Raw genomic sequence first — 19,847 nt, forward strand, 5'->3', positions numbered from 1 at the left:
AATGGCAGCAGAACGGCAAGGACCGGCCCTCCTGGTGACGACTCTGCATCAAAACTCAGCATGACACATCATTCTTCGTTTTCCCACCGGATCTACGTCTCATCAAACGGCAGTCGTCACAGACACTGGGGATCTTCAATTTCAACTGCTCCTCCTCAACACTTAATCAAATCAAATGTTATTGGTCACATACACATGGTTCGCAGATGTTATTGCGAGTGTAGAGGAATGCTTGTGCTTCTAGTTCCGACAGTGCAGTAATATCTAACAAGTAATCTAACAATTCCACAACAACTACCTTATACACACAAATCTAAGTAAAGGGGTGTAATAAGAACATATAAATATATGGATGAGTGATGACCGAGCGGCATAGGCAAGATGCAATAGATGGTATAAAATACAGTATATACATATGAGATGAGTGATGTAAGATAGGTAAACATTATTAAAGTGGCATTATTAAAGAGACTTGTGATCTATTTATTAAAGTGGCCAATGATTTTGCTTCTTCTTTTTATTATTGTTTGGTGTTTTGGAACCAAACTTCAATGTTGCACTTCCGTCACCTACTAGAAGTACGCTTCCTGTGCTCTTTTTTAGATGTTGTAGAAAGCTAGCTACCTGCAGTAACCCATCAACCCCGTATGGACGATCCACTGAGGTTAACGAATACTGGGGAATAAAATGTAAACGAATTTGTCACACCGTGTGAAAGAAAGGTTTTGAAGTTGGAGGCATATTTACTTCCAGTAGGTGGTGATAGTACACCATTTAAATTGTGTACCAAATGCCATAAAACAATATAGAAGAAGAAGAGGCAGAACGTGAACGGCTAGTGCTTTGGTTTGTTTACGTCGTGAATATAAAATGTCACGATTACAGTTCTTGAATGTGTTTCTTACCGAACGATTAACAGCGGTAGCTATGGAGATATCCGTTGTACTTGAACAACATTTAGGCGAGTACCAGGAAGAAATCTCCCGTTCAAATGAGGAGAACAAACGTCTACAGAGCCTGTTGGATTTGGTTTTCAGCTCCGAAATCAAGTTACAGCGCGAAGGTTTGCAATTATATAATGACACCTCAAAATGCACGAATCATATAGTTACTGTGGGCAACACTTATTGATCAAATACTTATACAAATGTAATCATTATGGGTTTTCTTTCCCCTCCCGCCAGACTCCCAGCAGCTCTCTCTTCTGGTCTCCGAAGAGGCCGTTCCCCCTGAGCAGCAGCACTGTGAGGAGGAGAGTAGCCCCAGTCTGGGGCAGGAGGACCCAGAGCCCACACAGATTAAAGGGGAACAGGAGGACCTCAGGACCAGTCAAGAGGAAGAGCAGCCTCAAGGGCTGGAACCTGATACCAAAGACCTCTTGATCCCTGCCTGTGTGAAAAGTGACTATGAACAGGACCCATCTCTGCCCTCACATCTTGACCAAACCTTGGAGAACAGAGAGAGAGACTCTCAACCCACCAACACAACTGAACAGATCAAAACAGAACCTGATGGAGAGGACTACAGAGTATCAGAACCAACCAGGGACTCTCAGCTCCTCTCTGAAGCCCAGGTAGAAAACATAGAAGAACATGTTGATGGGATGGAGAGACCCATTCCCCCTCCCTTCTCTCCAGACTCCCAGCAGCCCTCTCTCCCTGTCTCTAAAGAGGAGGTTCCCCCAGAGCAGCAGGAGAGAAGCCCCAGGCTGGGTCTGGAGGACCCAGAGCCCACAAAACAAGAGGAACTCTGGACGAATCAGGAGGAACAGCAGCTGGAATCTGACAGCAGAGTATCAGAACCAACCAGGGACTCTCAGCTCATCTCTGCAGTAAATCCAGAATGTTCTGCAGCTCTGGGTGAAAACAGAGTATGTGTTGATGAGGCAGTGGAGATGCTTATTCTCCTTTTCTTCCCTCCAGACTCCCAGCAGCTCTCTCTTCCTGTCTCCGAAGGGGCCGTTCCCCCTGAGCAGCAGCACTGTGAGCAGGAGAGTAGCCCCAGTCTGGGACAGGAGGACCCAGAGCCCACACAGATTAAAGAGGAACAGGAGGACCTCAGGACCAGTCAGGGGGAAGACCAGCCTCAAGGTCTGGAGTCTAAAATCAGAGTTTTAGAACCAACCAGCCTCTGCAGAGTATCAGAACCAATCAGCCTTTGCAGAGTTTTAGAACCAACCAGCCTTTGCAGAGTTTTAGAACCAACCAGCCTCTGCAGAGTATCAGAACCAACCAGCCTCTGCAGAGTTTTAGAACCAACCAGCCTCTGCAGAGTTTTAGAACCAACGTCTGTAGCAAATCCAGACTGTTCTGCAGCTCAGAGTGAAAAGACAGAAGAATACGTTGATGTGCTGGAGAGACCCATTCTACCTTCCTACCCTCCAGAACTCCCTGGCTTTGAAGAGGAGGTTCCCCCTGAGCAGCAAGAGAGGAGCCCCAGTCTGCAGCAGGAGGATCCAGAGCCCAAAAAGGTTAAAGACAAATGGGAGGAATTCAGGACCAGGCAGGAGGAAGAGCAGCTTCACATTGGGCTATCAGAACCAACACACTCTGTAGCAAATCCAGACTGTTCTGAAGCCCAGGTAGAAAACATAGAAGAACATGTTGATGGGATGGAGAGACCCATTCCCCCTCCCTTCTCTCCAGACTCCCAGCAGCCCTCTCTCCCTGTCTCTAAAGAGGAGGTTCCCCCAGAGCAGCAGGAGAGAAGCCCCAGGCTGGGTCTGGAGGACCCAGAGCCCACAAAACAAGAGGAACTCTGGACGAATCAGGAGGAACAGCAGCTGGAATCTGACAGCAGAGTATCAGAACCAACCAGGGACTCTCAGCTCATCTCTGCAGTAAATCCAGAATGTTCTGCAGCTCAGAGTGAAAATGGTAAAGTTCATCAGAGTCCCAGCACTTCTTCAGAACAAGTAAGATTATATTTAATTTATTATTAAACATGTTCAAAGGCACTCAGCACAAAAAAAAGCAGCATTTAATTCCAGAGACTACATGAGATTTTGAAAGCAATAGCAGAAAATGAATACTGAAAAATATAAACATGAATAAATGTAAAGTAATTTAAATATAAAGGATATACATTGTTTAAAATGCTGAACTCTATGACCATATCCAAGTTCCAAAACGGGGATCTCTGCTGTCCGTGAGTTTTCATATTACATTAATCTTTCCTTTTTGTTTCCCCCTTAGGATTCTAGTAATGTGGAATCAAATAAAGCATCTAATTTCTGTAACTGGAGTGACGAAAACATCTCAGTTACAGACAGCAACTCTTCAGACAGTAGCTCCTGCACTAAAGAAGACTCTGAGGCACGTAAACCAGCAAAGAGAACATGCCATTCTAGTGGTGTGCTGAATGAACCATCTGATTTGTCTAACTTATGTGATGAAAACAACCCGGGGACTGAGATCAGCCCTTCAGACGGCAACAAAGACATGAACATCCAAACAGACTCTGGGTCTCATAATCCAGCTAAGAGGATATGTCAGAGGGTGCATAGTGTTGCGGTAGCAAGACGTGGGAGTGGAGAGATGGCCTCCTGTTCCCATCCCAAAGTGCCAGGATCCACTCCAGATTACACCCACTGCATGCACTGTCAAGGTCTGTACATTCAAAAGTCACTATGGAAGCATGTCAGATACTGCCCTCTGAACCCCAATGCTGAAGAACCAAAACCTGGACAAAAGATGAGGATTCAGTCAGCAATGCCGTTTAAGTTGTGTCCTCAACCCGATTACGTCAGCACAGGTCTTTGGAAGATAGTTTGTGGTATGAACTCAAATGTCACACCTTGTAGGTCAGGCTAGCTCTCCAAGTGGATGGTTTGTTACACCTTGTAGGTCAGGCTAGCTCTCCAAGTGGATGGTTTGTTACACCTTGTAGGTCAGGCTAGCTCTCCAAGTGGATGGTTTGTTACACCTTGTAGGTCAGGCTAGCTCTCCAAGTGGATGGTTTGTTACACCTTGTAGGTCAGGCTAGCTCTCCAAGTGGATGGTTTGTTACACCTTGTAGGTCAGGCTAGCTCCCCAAGTGGATGGTTTGTTACACCTTGTAGGTCAGGCTAGCTCTCCAAGTGGATGGTTTGTTATACCTTGTAGGTCAGGCTAGCTCTCCAAGTGGATGGTTTGTTATACCTTGTAGGTCAGGCTAGCTCTCCAAGTGGATGGTTTGTTATACCTTGTAGGTCAGGCTAGCTCTCCAAGTGGATGGTTTGTTATACCTTGTATATACCTAATAATATTGGATTTTTTATACAGGTAATTGGCCTGGAAATGGTCATGTTTATTTGACCTATTCTTTCTTTTCTTTCTGTTATTTTTGCAATCTTTTCTCAACAGGTCCCCAGCCAACCCCTGTCACACAGGCACCCGGCCAGCCGACCCGTTGCACACGCACCCAGCCGATCCCTGTCGCAGTTGCACCCGGCCAGCCGACCCGTCGCACACGTGCCCAGCCGACCCGTCTCACACGCGCCCAGCCGACCCGTCTCACACGCGCCCAGCCGACCCGTCGCACACGCGCCCAGCCGACCCGTCTCACAGGCGCCCAGCCGACCCGTCGCACAGGCGCCCAGCCGACCCGTCGCACAGGCGCCCAGCCGACCCGTCGCACAGGCGCCCAGCCGACCCGTCGCACAGGCGCCCAGCCGACCCGTCGCACAGGCGCCCAGCCGACCCGTCGCACAGGCGCCCAGCCGAGCCGTCGCACAGGCGCCCAGCCGAGCCGTCGCACAGGCGCCCAGCCGAGCCGTCGCACAGGCGCCCAGCCGAGCCGTCGCACAGGCACCCAGCCGAGCCGTCGCACAGGCACCCAGCCGACCCGAAGAAACGCTGTGAGATTAAAGTGGATCATTGATGAGGTAGCAGCAGTAGAGAAACACATGATGCCGTTCCTGGAAAGAGTAGCCGAGTTCCTGGAAAGAGGGACTGCCTCAAATGCCTCCAGTCAGAACCTGTGGCGCTCAAACACAGAAACCGGTTAGGCATTAAACTCTATGTACATAACAGAATCAAACGGAGACAGAGTACTGCAGGGAATTCAGGGGGCAGCAGCCCTGACCGGGACTCAAACTCAGGTCCAGAGACTGGCAACCCAACACCTTAGCCAAACAAAATGTTATTGTTCTTTGACTCAGTAATTGGTGCCTTCCGGGTGTGCTATAAAGTTCAGAAGTTATGGGCCAAGTTAGAAATCTGTCTGTCAGAAGTTTTACAATGTAAGTTTACTTTTAATGTCAATATGCATATTTCAAGACATGGAATGTCGGGGTGCTGTTAGATAACTAATGGGTTGGACAATATTATCTTCCTCACTTATATTGAATTAGATATTACTTAAATACTGCAAGTCAAATTATACTCCAACATTAAGAGAATGGAAGAATCAAACATTTTATTATTTAAATATTGAATACAATCTTTCTACAGACAGAAACAACATAAAATGGCCCCTTTTTTAAACTTGTTTTTCAACCCCTGAGAAACAGACAGTTACTGAAGCGTCCCTGGAGCAGTTTAGTGGTTCTGTGTCTTGCTCAAGGACACAACAGCAGGAGGATACCCAAAAGCCTACCAGAATTGTTCCATTCAGACTTGGGATTGAAAACAGTGACTTTCCAGTTGCAGGTCTGCTTCTAAGGACATGATCAATGAAATGTTACCTGGCTAAAACCATTTACTACAACTACTACATTAAACTGTTTTCCTTAGCTCGCTGACCAACCTAGTGTTGGGCTAAGGTTAGCAAAATTCACAGGTTTTTCAGAAATCCTGGTTGAAATATTCACAGAATCAGAAGGGATTAAGCATGAAATCCAGAATCCTTTATCCAGGATTTCCAGAATAGCTGTGAGTTTTGGGAAAGCTATCAGAATTTTGCAACCCCAGTTGGGCTTTATTAAAGTTACTATTAATGATCATCATCATCATTGTGAAATCTTTATTGATAGCTAAATACTGCTTCCTACATGGTCACTTTTATGATAGAATTGGGCAGGACTCAGTCATTTTGCCATTATAGAGATACCAATATATATATCATACATCCCAATTTAATGTCTGGTGTATGTCACATTACTCGACAACTTCATTTGGTGTCGAATTAGGGAGATAGCCTTACAATATGTGCCAATGTTACCCTAAATTGATTCGTTTTACTTTCCACAACAGACAGACTACTTTTGTGTGTTTTAGAATGGTTTGTTTTCTCGTGGATGCATTGTCATACACCTGAGAATAGTGGAAAAAGACATTGCCACAATCAAAACAAGGGCTTCATTCAAAAATGGAAATTCAAGACAGTTTATCGAAACATGATTAGTACCATTATTATAACACACAAATACAGTCTCATATCTCCAAAACATCTAGTTTATGTATGAAACCACTGTCATATAATGATCTGTCATGTATTAACTCAACTCTGTTACATTAATAGAGACAGAGCCTTCAGAAGGTATTCGCACCCCTTTACGTTTTTCCACATTTTGTGTTACAGCCTGAATTTAAAATAGATTCAATTGAGATTTGTCACTGACCTACACACAATATCTCATCATGTCAAAGTGGAATTCGTTTTTTAGTTTTTATTTTACAAATTAGATTAGATATTTCATTTTCAATAAATGTGCAAATATTTCTAAAAACATGTTTCCACTTTGTCATTATGGGGTATTGTGTGTAGATGGGTGGGGAAAAACATTTAATCCAGGATGTTACACAACAAAATGTGGAATAAGTCAAGTGGTATAAATGCTTTCTGAAGGCATTTATACCACTTGACTTATTCCACAGAGAGACAGGAGTTAACATGTTTAGTGGTAGATGATACAGGTCTTAACTTAGACCAAAATGAATGAACCCTTCACAGAACACTTGATACAGGTCTTGACTTTGACCAAAATGAATGAACCCTTTACAGAACACTTGATACAGGTCTTGACTTTGACCAGAGTGAATGAACCCTTTACAGAACACTTTCGACGACTTGATCACGGCTTTTACACACGCTGATGTAGTCTGTTTTGCTGGCTGGGATAGGGAGGTCCTCCTGACTGACGAGAGACGAACAGAGGTAGGGGCTGCCAGGGGTGCAGAGTGGGTCGATGTAAGACAACTCCCTCTCTCTCTCCTTCCCCTTCCTCCTCTCCGACGCCATGTCAATCTGGAGCTCAAGCTGCTTCCTAGGTCCCCCCGTCCCCATCTTGATTGACGGACGCCTGCTCCGGCTCTGAGACCTCCAGTAGCTATTGCTGTTGTAGGACGGGAGTCCCTCCTTTTTTAGGCGAAAACTCTTCTCTTTCTCCACAAGCATTAGGCCCTGGTCCTCTCCCCCCTCTGTGTCCCCCCTCTTCTCTCCTGGACCCTCGGCCCGCAAGCCTGGTGTAGATTGCGTGCTGTGTTGGTGGGTCATATTCTTCAGTTTCATCTTCTGACTCGTCAGCTGCTGTTGCACTTTGCTCTGCTGCCTGTGGGTGGCGCTGTGGCTGTAGTACACAGACCTGGGCACCGGCCTGGCCTTGAATGCCCTCCTCTCTTTGGCCACCAGGTTCTCCAGTTCCACTTCAATCCTCTGCTCCCTCTTCCTCCTCTCTCTCTCCAGGAAGCTGAACGGTCTCTGGGGTGAGCAGGAGGAGGCCCGTTGGTTGCCACCGCTGACCGAGACATACCGATAATTACTAAAGTTAACTCCGTGGTTACCGGGATTGTAACCGGGTCGCTGGCTGAGGCGGCAGCTGATGACATCGTAGAGCGGCAGGCGAGTGTGGGCGGGCGCCGGCGAGGCCCTGAACTTCATGCCGCACTCCCTCAGCTCGTCCAGCTCCCGGCGCAGCAGCAAGTTCTCCAGCTCCACCTCCGAACGCGTCCTGACCTTAATAACAATAATACATCAATATTACATTAGTTGTATATAGTACTTTTAACCCAAACACCCAGAGGGACATTTGCTCAGCACGTCTGGCATACATATAGTGTATTTATGACACGCAGTACATTCCCTATGGAATGCTATGTTACATTATTAATTCAAGACTCTTTAGGGAACAATACAACTAAACAAAACCTCCTCACCTTCCTCCTCTTCTTCTCCTCCTCCCTCATCATCATCCTGAACGGCTTGGGGACGGTCACAGTCCCCCTGGAGTTATCAGGACCTCTATCCCCCCTATAGCTCTCTCCTCTGGTTCTCCTCCCTGTCTTGCTCAGGTTTCCTCCCTGGTTTCTGCCCTGGCTCTTGGGGCAGCAGCCTCTCAGCTGGAGCTGGATCTGGAGCTGGCTCCTAGATGGTGAAGTAGAGGATGGCTGCTTATGGGCGGTGGTGGTGGTGGTGGTGGTCATACTCTCTGGACAGCAGGACTGACTGTCCCTGTGGGGGAACAATAGTAAAACAAAGCTTCAATTGCAACGTATATCTTCTAGTGAATGCTTTGATGCCTTGTTTCATTTTTTGATGTGATTGACCTTTGGCTCCAAGCACCCTTTCATGTATTTACGCAAGAGGATAAGAGTTGAGCACATTGATTATTTTTGAAAAAATAATTCATACAGTTAAAAACAATTTAATGTATAAAGTACCACAGAGGAAGTCACATTCTCTCTCTTTACCTGAGACTGTTCCTGAGGGGTTTGTCCTTCCTGCTCCAGGCCCTGGGGCTGTGGCTGTCATCTACAATCAGAAAGAGACAAAATAGTGAACTATTAAAAATGTGACCTTGATGGATGGATTGAGTGATTTTGTGTAGACCTACAATGCCTTCAGAAAGTATTCACGCCCCTTTACTTATTCCACATTTTGTTTGTGTAACAGCCTGAATTTAAAATTGAGTTCAGCTTTTTTTTGACACTGTTCTACACACAATACCCCATAATGTCAAAGTGGAATTATGTTTTTTTCACATTTTTTACTAATTCATTAAAATGAAAAGCAGAAATGTCTTGAGTCAATAAATATTCAACCCCTTTGTTATGGCATGCATAAATAAGTTCAGGAGTGCTTAACAATTCACATAAGTTCCATGGACTCACTGTCTGCGATGTGTGGGGTACTAATCATCTCTGTACCCCACACATACAGTTATCTGTAAGGTCCCACAGTCGAGCAGTGAATTTTAAACACAGATTCAACCACAAAGACCAGAGAAGTTTCCCAATGCCTCACAAAGAAGGGCACCTATTGGTAGATGGGTAAAAATTCAAAACCAGACATTGAATATCCTTTAAGCATGGTGAAGTTATTAATAACACTTTGGATGTTGTATCAATACACCCAGTCACTACAACGATACAGGTGTCCTTCCTAACTCAGTTGCCGGAGAGGATGGAAACCTCTCAGGGATTTCACCATGAGGCCAATGGTGACTTTAAAACAGTTACAGAGATGAATGGCTGTAATAGGAGATAACTGAGGATGGATCAACAGCATTGTAGTTACTCCACAATACTAACCTAATTGACAGAGTGAAAAGAAGGAAGCCTGTACAGAATAAAAAATATTCCAAAACATGCATCCTGTTTGCAACAAGTCTTATGTTTGGGGCAAATACAACACATATATTTTTTGCTCCATATTTTCAAGCCTAGTGGTGACTGCATTATGTTATGGGTATGCTTGTAATCATTAAGGATTGGAAGTTTTTCAGGATAAAAAAAAATAAATGAAATAAGCACAGGAAGATAAGCGCAGGAAAATCCTAGTGGAAAACCTGGTTCAGTCTGCTTTCCACCAGACACTGGGAGATGAATTCACCTTTCAGCAGGACAATAACCGAAAACACAACACCAAATCTACACTGGAGTTGCTTACCAAGAAGACATTATACAATCCAGGTGTGCAAAGTTCTTAGAGACTTACAGGTGTGACCGCTGGCAAAGGGGATTCTAACATGTATTGACTCAGGGGTGTGAATACTTATTTAAATGAGATACTGTATTTCTGTATTTAATTTCCAATAAATGTAAAAAGAAAATATTATAAAAACATGTTTTCACTTTGTCATTATGGGGTATTGTGTGTAGATGGGTGAAGATTTTTTTTATTTAATCAATTTTGAATTCAGGCTGTAACACAGCAAAATATGGAATGAGTCAAGGGATTTGAATGCTTTCTGAAGGCACTGTTTATACACAGTACATACATTTATTTTTTAAACGTGACCAGGATTTCACAATAAAGTCAGAAACTTACTGTATTTCCATTTAGTGAACGTTTTGCTGAATTATTTACAAAAATATTGACAACGGTAGGAGAAGATTAGCATATTATGTTACAGCAGGGGACATATTTATGACATGCTGTTTATGGCTCTTTTTCCCACTGACCTCTCTCTTCCAGCAGCAGTTCATAATGGTTATCCTCCTCTCCTCCGTCTCCACCAACACCGTCTCCTGATTGGTCAGACACGTCACTGGACGTCTCCTCGTGGAAGTTATTAAGCTCCTCGTCTGAAAGGATTCTCTGCAGTCGCCTCACTGGCATAGAGCCAGAGCTCTGGCTTTCCGACGCGACACTGAGAGATAGGAGAGATTGAGTACCATTTAAGATGAGCTTTCATTGTTGCTACCATGGAAAAAGTATCAAGCGCATCACGGTTAAAGCCCTCCTTATGATGTGAAACACTAAAATACCGTTTTCAAAAGCACAACAAAACAAACACTGATGTTTTTGTTCCCCCAAATACTACTCTGGACAAAAATATAAATGCAACAATTTCAAAGATTTTACTGAATAACAGTTCATATAAGGAAATCAGTCAAGTGAAATAAATTCATTAGGCGCTAATCTATGGATTTCACATGACTGGGCAGGGGCACAGCCATGGGTGGGCCTGGGAAGGCATAGCCCTCAGCTCATGAAACATGGAATCAACACATTACATGTTGCATTTATATTTTGGTTCAGTATAATAAACACTTCATTTTCCCCTGTCTTGTAAAAAGGTAGCACAAGGTTACATAGCCTACAACTACTTAACTAAAAACTAAATTCCATTTCAAAAGGTACAGTACTAAAAGCCATGATATCAGACCTGGGCTGGAGATCCTGTATGTCTCTGCCCTCTCTCTCCAAACACTTGTGCTCCTCATCGTCCTTCTTGTTGACCTTTGACCTTTTACAGATATACATCTTCTCCAGCTCAGCCATGTTCCTCAGATGGGTTCTCTGCAGCTGCTCCAGCCTCTGGTAGTAGTCCTGGTGGGGGAAGAGGAACACCCACATTTAGGACCAGGATTGAATCCGTTCGCCTGGTTATGCACCTTTTAAAGACAATGTCCCCACGGTCCCGGACACCACATTCATGGTAAACTCTGCATTTGTTGGCTCAATCTGAAATGACCTTCTATGTCAAAGCGCACACTGATTGGATAGAATCCCAACCTTTTGATTCAGACAATCTTTTGACCCTTTTCACACTACCAAGCCAAACCAAACCAAGCCAAACCAAGCCAAAATAACCAAACCAAGCCAAAATAACCAAGCCAAACCAAACCAAGCCAAACCAAGCCAAAATAACCAAACCAAGCCAAGCCAAACCAAACCAAAATAACCAAACCAAGCCAAACCAAGCCAAAATAACCAAACCAAACCAAACCAAAATAACCAAACCAAACCAAGCCAAACCAAAATAACCAAACCAAGCCAAACCAAGCCAAAATAACCAAACCAAGCCAAGCCAAACCAAAATAACCAAACCAAACCAAGCCAAACCAAGCCAAAATAACCAAGCCAAACCAAACCAAGCCAAACCAAGCCAAACCAAGCCAAGCCAAGCCATAGTAGCTGGAACCGTGCTAGAAAGGATCAGGTAAAGATAAAAATTGCCAGGCCACAGCATTAAAGTTTGGGTTGCTTAAAAGATTGCAAAAACGGCAGCAAAGAATGGAAAATCATTTCACAATGCAAATCACATCGCTTCTTTTACACTACTGTAACATCTTTAGATTTCACTTTTTGGCTCAACAGGAGTTGACGATTTTGCAGCTGAAACAACCAGAGAAAGACAGAAAAAATGAATAGGTTAAATAAACATGACCATTTCCAGGCAAATTACCTGTATAAAAAATCCAATATTATTAGGTATATACAAGGTATAACAAACCATCCACTTGGAGAGCTAGCCTGACCTACAAGGTATAACAAACCATCCACTTGGAGAGCTAGCCTGACCTACAAGGTGTAACAAACCATCCACTTGGAGAGCTAGCCTGACCTACAAGGTGTAACAAACCATCCACTTGGAGAGCTAGCCTGACCTACAAGGTGTAACAAACCATCCACTTGGAGAGCTAGCCTGACCTACAAGGTGTAACAAACCATCCACTTGGAGAGCTAGCCTGACCTACAAGGTGTAACAAACCATCCACTTGGAGAGCTAGCCTGACCTACAAGGTGTAACAAACCATCCACTTGGAGAGCTAGCCTGACCTACAAGGTGTGACATTTGAGTTCATACCACAAACTATCTTCCAAAGACCTGTGCTGACGTAATCGGGTTGAGGACACAACTTAAACGGCATTGCTGACTGAATCCTCATCTTTTGTCCAGGTTTTGGTTCTTCAGCATTGGGGTTCAGAGGGCAGTATCTGACATGCTTCCATAGTGACTTTTGAATGTACAGACCTTGACAGTGCATGCAGTGGGTGTAATCTGGAGTGGATCCTGGCACTTTGGGATGGGAACAGGAGGCCATCTCTCCACTCCCACGTCTTGCTACCGCAACACTATGCACCCTCTGACATATCCTCTTAGCTGGATTATGAGACCCAGAGTCTGTTTGGATGTTCATGTCTTTGTTGCCGTCTGAAGGGCTGATCTCAGTCCCCGGGTTGTTTTCATCACATAAGTTAGACAAATCAGATGGTTCATTCAGCACACCACTAGAATGGCATGTTCTCTTTGCTGGTTTACGTGCCTCAGAGTCTTCTTTAGTGCAGGAGCTACTGTCTGAAGAGTTGCTGTCTGTAACTGAGATGTTTTCGTCACTCCAGTTACAGAAATTAGATGCTTTATTTGATTCCACATTACTAGAATCCTAAGGGGGAAACAAAAAGGAAAGATTAATGTAATATGAAAACTCACGGACAGCAGAGATCCCATTTTGGAACGTAGATATGTTCGTAGAGTTATCATGTTAAACAATGTACAGTGCATTCGGAAAGAGGGTGGCAGGGTAGCCTAGTGGTTAGAGCGTTGGGCTAGTAATCGAAAGTTCAAATCCCCGCGCTGACAAGGTACAAATCTGTCGTTCTGGCAGTTAACCCACTATTCCTAGGCCGTTATTGAAAATAAGAATTTGTTCTTAACTGACTTGCCTAGTTAAAAAAAAAGGTTAAAAAAAAAATCTATAAATAAATTCTGACCCCTTGAATTTTCCCCCTTTTTTTAACATTACAGCCTTATTCTAAAATTTGTAAAATACTTTTTCCCCCTCATCAATCTACACACAATACCCCATAATGACAAAGCAAAAACAGGTTTAGAAATTTTAGCAAATGTATAAAAAAAAAGAAACATACCTTATTTACATAAGTATTCAGACCCTTTGCTATGAGACTCGAAATTGTCAGAGCAAAAACCAAGCCATGAGGTCGAAGGAATTGTCCGTAGAGCTCAGAGACAGGATTGCGTTGAGGCAGAGATCTGGGGAATGGTACCAAAACATTTCTGCAGCATTGAAGGTTCCCAAGAACACAGTGGCCTCCATCATTCTTAAATGGAAGAAGTTTGGAACCACTAAGACTCTTCCTAGAGCTGTCCGCCCGGCCAAACTGAGCAATCGGGGGAGAAGGGCCTTGGTCAGGGAGGTGACAAAGAACCCGATGGTCACTCTGACAGAGCTCCTCTGTGGAGATGGGAGAACCTTCCAGAAGGACAACCATCTCTACAGCACTCCACCAATCAGGTCTTTATGGTAGAGTGGCCAGACAGAAGCCACTCCTCAGTAAAAAGCACATGACAGCCACTTGGAGTTTGCCAAAAGACACCTAGACTCTCAGACCATGAGAAACAACATTTTCTGGTCTGATGAAACCAAGATTGAACTCTTTAGCCTGAATGCCAAGCGTCACATCTGGAGGAAACCTGGCACCATCCCTACGGTGACGCATGGTGGTGGCAGGGACTGGAAGACTAGTCAAGATTGAAGGAAAGATGAACAGAGCAAAGTACAGAGAGATCCTTGATGAAAACTTGGTCCAGAGCACTCAGGACCTCAGACTGGGACGAAGGTTCACCTTCCAACAGGACAACAACGCAGGAGTGGCTTCGGGACAAGTCTCTGAATGTCCTTGAGTTGCCCAGCCAGAGCCCGGAATTGAACATCTCAGGACAGACCTGAAAATAGCTGTACAGCGACGCTACCCATCCAATGCGACAGAGCTTGAGAGGATCTGCAGAGAAGAATGGGAGAAACTCCCCAAATACAGGTGTGCCAAGCTTGTAGCATCATCCCCAAGAAGACTCGAGGTTGTAAACGCTGCCAAAGGTGCTTCAACAAAGTACTGCGTAAAAGGACTGAATACTTGTGTATATGTGAATGTGCAAATTTATAAAAACCTGCTTTTGCTTTGTCATTATGGGGTATTGTGTATTGATTGATGAGGGGGGAAAAAACTATTTAATCCATTTTAGAATAAGGCTGTAACGTAACAAAATGTGGAAAAAGGGGTATGAATTCTTTACCAATGCACTGTACGTGGGCCATTCCGTGGGAATGAGACTCAGATTTTTCACATTAAAATGTACACTACATGACCAGAAGTATGTGGACACCTGCTCGTCAAACATCTCATTCCAAAATCCTGAGCATTAATATGGAGTTGGTCCCCCCCTTTTCTGCTATAACAGCCTCCACTCTTCTGGGAAGGCTTTCCACTAGATGTTGGAACATTGCCCGCAGGGACTTGCTTCCATTCAGCCACAAGAGCATGAGTGAGGTCGGGCACTGATATTGGGAGATTAGGCCTGGCTTGCAGTCGGCATTCCATTTCATCCAAAAGGTGTTTGATGGGGTTGAGGTCAGGGCTCTGTGCAGGCCAGTCAAGTTCTTCCACGCCAATCTCGACAAACCATTTCTGTATGGACTTCGCTTTGTGCACGGGGGTATTGTCATGTTGAAACAGGAAAGGGCCTTTCCCAAACTGTTTCCACAAAGTTGGAAGCACAGAATCGTCTAGAATGTCAATGTATGCTGTAGCATTAAGATTTCCCTTCTCTGGAACTAAGGGGCCTAGCCTGAACCATGAAAAACAGCCCCAGACCATTATTCTTCCTTCAGCAAACTTTACAGTTGGCACTATGCATTCGGACAGGTAGCGTTCTCCGGTCATCCGTCAAACCCAGATTTGTCCATCGGACTTCCAGATGGTGAGGCGTGATTCATCACTCCAGAGAACGTGTTTCCACTGCTCCAGAGTCCAATGGTGGCGAACTTTACACCACATGGTGATCTTAGGCTTGTGTGCAGCTGCTCGGCCGTGGAGACTCATTTAAATGAAGCTCCGACGAACAGTTAATTGTGCTGACGTTGCTTCCAGAGGCAGTTTGGAACTTGGTAGTGAGTGTTGCAACCGAGGACAGATGATTTTTAAGCTCTACGCGCTTCAGCACTTGGCGGTCCTGCTCTGTGAACTTGTGTGGCCTACCACTTCGCGGCTGAGCCGTTGTTACTCCTTGACGTTTCCACTTCACAATAACAGCACTTACAGTTGACCGGGCAGCTGTAGCAGGGCACAAATTTGACCAACTGACTTGTTGTAAATGTGGCATCCTATGACGGCGCCACGTTGAAAGTCACTAAGCTCTTCAGTAAGGCCATTCTACTGCCAATGTTTGTCTATGGAGATTGCATGGCAGTGTGCTCGATTTTACACACCTGTCAGCAACGGGTTTAGCTGAAATAGCCGAAGCCACTAATTTAAAGGGGTGTCCACATACTTTGTATATATAGTGCATGTCAAACAAAAAACAATGATTGCAAGGTTAAACAAACCATACAACTACTGTATGCACAAGGACAACCTTGAACAATTTCCACAGAATGTTTTACAAAAACACATTTACTGGAAGACCAGTACAGATAAAACGTTTGGTAACAGAATGACGGTTTGTGCCGTTGGTGCCGTCATTCTGATACCAGAATTTGCATCTACAAAAGTAGTCCTTGTGCATAGAGTTGTATGGTTTGTTTCACTTTGCAATCATTGATTTTTGTTTGACATACATTTAATGACTTTCTCCAACTTGACAGTATTTAGAAGTGTGCTGTTTTGGGTTCACCCAAGGAGTACTATAGACACACATTCTATTTGGTTGAGATTTTGCTTGGGATTTTGCTTGCAAATGTAATGTCCATAACGCTGGAATTGTCCATATACTTTATATTTAAAATGTACTTTAAAATGTATATATTCATGTTCATATTTTTTTTTTTGTATTCATTTTCTGTAAGGAAATTGCTTTCAAAATCTCATGTAATCACTTGGCTGTTTTCTCTACAATTAAATGCTGCCTTTTTGTGCTGTTCTACATGTTTACTAATACATTAAATTAAATATAATCTTACTTGTTCTGAAGAAGTGCTGGGACTCTGATGAACTTTACCATTTTCACTCTGAGCTGCAGAACATTCTGGATTTACTGCAGAGAGGAGCTGAGAGTCCCTGGTTGGTTCTGATACTCTGTAGTCCTCTCCATCAGGTTCTGTTTTGATCTGTTCAGTTGTGTTGGTGGGTTGAGAGTCTCTCTCTCTGTTCTCCAAGGTTTGGTCAAGATGTGAGGGCAGAGATGGGTCCTGTTCATAGTCACTTTTCACACAGGCAGGGATCAAGAGGTCTTTGGTATCAGGTTCCAGCCCTTGAGGCTGCTCTTCCTCTTGACTGGTCCTGAGGTCCTCCTGTTCCCCTTTAATCTGTGTGGGCTCTGGGTCCTCCTGCCCCAGACTGGGGCTACTCTCCTCCTCACAGTGCTGCTGCTCAGGGGGAACGGCCTCTTCGGAGACCGGAAGAGAGAGCTGCTGGGAGTCTGGAGGGAAGAAAAGGAAAACAAATCAAATCAGAGTTTATTCACGTACAGCAGGATACAGCAGGTGTAAACAGTACCGCGAAACGCCTGACTGCAAGCTCTTCCTTAACAATGCAGTTCAGAGGCTGGTGTGAGGTGCTATAGGAGCAATCAACGGAACTGAGTCCAACGTGGATTCTATATGATTAATACTGTTCCATTTATTCCATTCCAGCCATTACAATAAGCCCATCCTCCTAAAACTCCTCCCACCAGCCTCCTCTGATGCAGTTATACTGGTCATATAAAATGTAATACACGAGAATAAAAAAAAAGAAATGGGGGTGATAGGTTGAAGATACTGTATCCCTGGAAAAAGGATGTTTCTATCACCCTGCTGAGGCGCATGCACACACACACACACACACACACACACACACACACACACACACACACACACACACACACACACACACACACACACACACACACACACACACACACACACACGATGCTTGTTGTTCCCTCTGGCTAGTGATCTGTGTGATCTTCAGACCTGGGTTGAAATACTATGTGAAATAATTTCCATACTGAGTTAAACAGATGAGACTGAGTGGAGAGTTAGTACAGAACCCAGACTCACTGTGGCTAGAATAGAGATACTGTCAGGTCAATAAAAGGCTTTTAGATTTTAAAGATGTATACAGTCCTATAGACTCTCACAGCAGGGTTCACTCACATTGAACCCTAACCATTCCAATGTATTTAATAGAATAAAAAAACACCAAAATAAAAAAAACTATATTTATGGAAGTGGTGATTTTGCAAGGTTACTACAGGAAACATGCTTGTTTGGGTCCCCCGGGTGTGGAGACAGACGGGTTAATATACTGCAGTCTAACTGTGTGTGTGAATGACTAAATGAGAATAATTATTTTCCCACAGTAACTATTATTACAAACCTGCTCGATGTAACTTGATTTCCGGGTGGAAAACCAAATCCAACAGCCTCTGTAGACGTTTGTTCTCCTCCTTCGAACGGGAGATTTCTACCTGGTACTCGACTATCTTTTTTTTCAAAGACAGACGATATCTCCACAGCAGCCGCTATTAATCGCTGCGTAAGAAACGTATTCAACTCCATCTGTAATTTGGGAATTTTAGGGTCTGTAGAGCCACATGTCAACGAGGAAAATAAACCAACGATCTAGCTATTCACTTCCTGTTTTAGTTCTTCTTCGTCTTCTTCTTCTTCTTTGGGATTGGTTGTCGGATTGCATCCAACTTTAAGGTGCATACACCGCCATCTACTGTAGTGGTGTGTGACGCCATTCACGGCCTACCTACATTACATTCTTTGATACAATAATACAATATTGGGAAAAAGGGAAATTGCCACCCATTCCACTATTGAACCCTATCTAGTCCAACTCTAAACCAATGTGTTGAGAAGACATAACCCTAGCTCTCCCCCTGCAGCTGTTCTGCAGTACATCCTCGCAATCCCAAGTACTTCTCTACCACTGCCACCACAATCTCTATTTTCTGTGACTTTCAATTCATTTCTGTAGTACAATTGACAACCACCGCTATAAATGCTAAAAAGCCAACCTTACAAGCAAATTTTCTTCCCATCACGGTCTCTTGATCTCTGCCGATTCACAGGAATCCCCCCATGTTCCTCTACCACTCTCTTCCCTGCTTCAGCATAGACACTTCCTGTACTACTGTAACTAAGGCAACCTCAATCTGCCATTCTCTCACCAGACATCTCCCATCTCCAGCCCCATGATCACCCCCACAACTTTTCACATCATACAGGTTTCTCCGATCAAATAGCCTAACCCAAATAGAGCTCAATCAAATACAAAATGCACTGTCATGTTAACAAACAACATATCCTAAAAACAGGACAGGTCAATGTAAAATGGACAATATGGAATGGACAATCACAACCGTTGTCCAGGAGTTTCATCCCATTGTCATGATCAGTGGTTTCAAGTTTGTATCTGTACATTTTTGACAAGCTGATCATAGCGAAAAATAAAATACTTCTGCATTTCTCGCTGTGTAAACACATTGCAATAGGCTCCTAAAACTCCTGATAAAGTTGGGTAGCTGATATTCAGAGTTTAAATAGCCAAATGTATTAGTCACAGGAAACAGGACTAATAAAGCCAACGCAATGGCCTGTTTTACAAAACGGTGGGCCTACCACATCGAAGGGCATTCATAAAATTCCATTGCAGGCCGTCATGGTGGGCTACACCCCAGTAAGCACAAACCGACACATTTTGGACATCTTTTTTTGGTCCTGTCCGGACTTTTTGATGTTTTACAAATGATTGGCTTACCACATAGATGGGCATTCATAACATTACATTTTAGGCAACACTGTAGGCTACACCCCAGTAAGCACGGACCGACGTCGACACCTTCTGGATGTCTTTTTTTGGTGCTGTTCCCGGACCGGCCTTCAGTTCCACGGACATTGGTTTTTGGTCCGGTCTGGAACAAATCTGAACCATTCATAGACATCTTTCTTTGGTCCAGATTTTGTCCGGTCTAGAGAAGCCTTGATTTGGCCAAAACATAGACGTCTATAAATTACTTATTTTCAACTTTCATTCATAGCCAAAAATGAGCCTGATTTGAACATGAGCCTGATTTCAATGTCCAGAAAAGATGCCTTTTCACTGTCCTGGAAAATACATTTTCCCCTTTCATTCTGAACTTCAACGTCTTCAAAATACATATTTTAGACGGCATTTTATGTTCTCGCCAATGGCAGCAGAACGGCAAGGACCGGCCCTCCTGGTGACGACTCTGCATCAAAACTCAGCAT

At 44.0% G+C, this 19,847-nt stretch overlaps 2 protein-coding genes across 2 annotated transcripts; one reads left to right on the forward strand and one right to left on the reverse strand.

Annotated features, from left to right (window-relative positions):
- Positions 1-590: 590 nt before the first annotated feature.
- LOC145877045 (uncharacterized) lies at positions 591-5,921 on the forward strand. The gene is made up of 4 exons (XM_082972341.1): positions 591-1,063; positions 1,185-2,914; positions 3,195-3,606; positions 4,344-5,921. Exons 1-4 carry the CDS (start codon positions 871-873, stop codon positions 4,985-4,987), a joined length of 2,979 nt encoding a protein of 992 aa, XP_082828467.1. The 5' UTR covers positions 591-870; the 3' UTR covers positions 4,988-5,921.
- On the reverse strand, positions 5,378-19,494 carry LOC145850432 (uncharacterized). The gene is made up of 8 exons (XM_082972324.1): positions 19,426-19,494; positions 17,965-18,109; positions 16,566-17,023; positions 11,030-11,193; positions 10,323-10,510; positions 8,610-8,670; positions 8,076-8,370; positions 5,378-7,875 (listed from the first exon to the last, which is right to left on the reverse strand). The coding sequence occupies exons 1-8, from the start codon at positions 19,492-19,494 to the stop codon at positions 6,970-6,972; spliced, it is 2,286 nt and encodes a 761-aa protein (XP_082828450.1). The 3' UTR covers positions 5,378-6,969.
- Positions 19,495-19,847: the final 353 nt, after the last annotated feature.

This window comes from Salmo salar, unplaced genomic scaffold, assembly GCF_965601325.2.
Source record: "Salmo salar unplaced genomic scaffold, fSalSal1 ptg000648l, whole genome shotgun sequence".
NCBI lineage: Eukaryota > Metazoa > Chordata > Actinopteri > Salmoniformes > Salmonidae > Salmo > Salmo salar.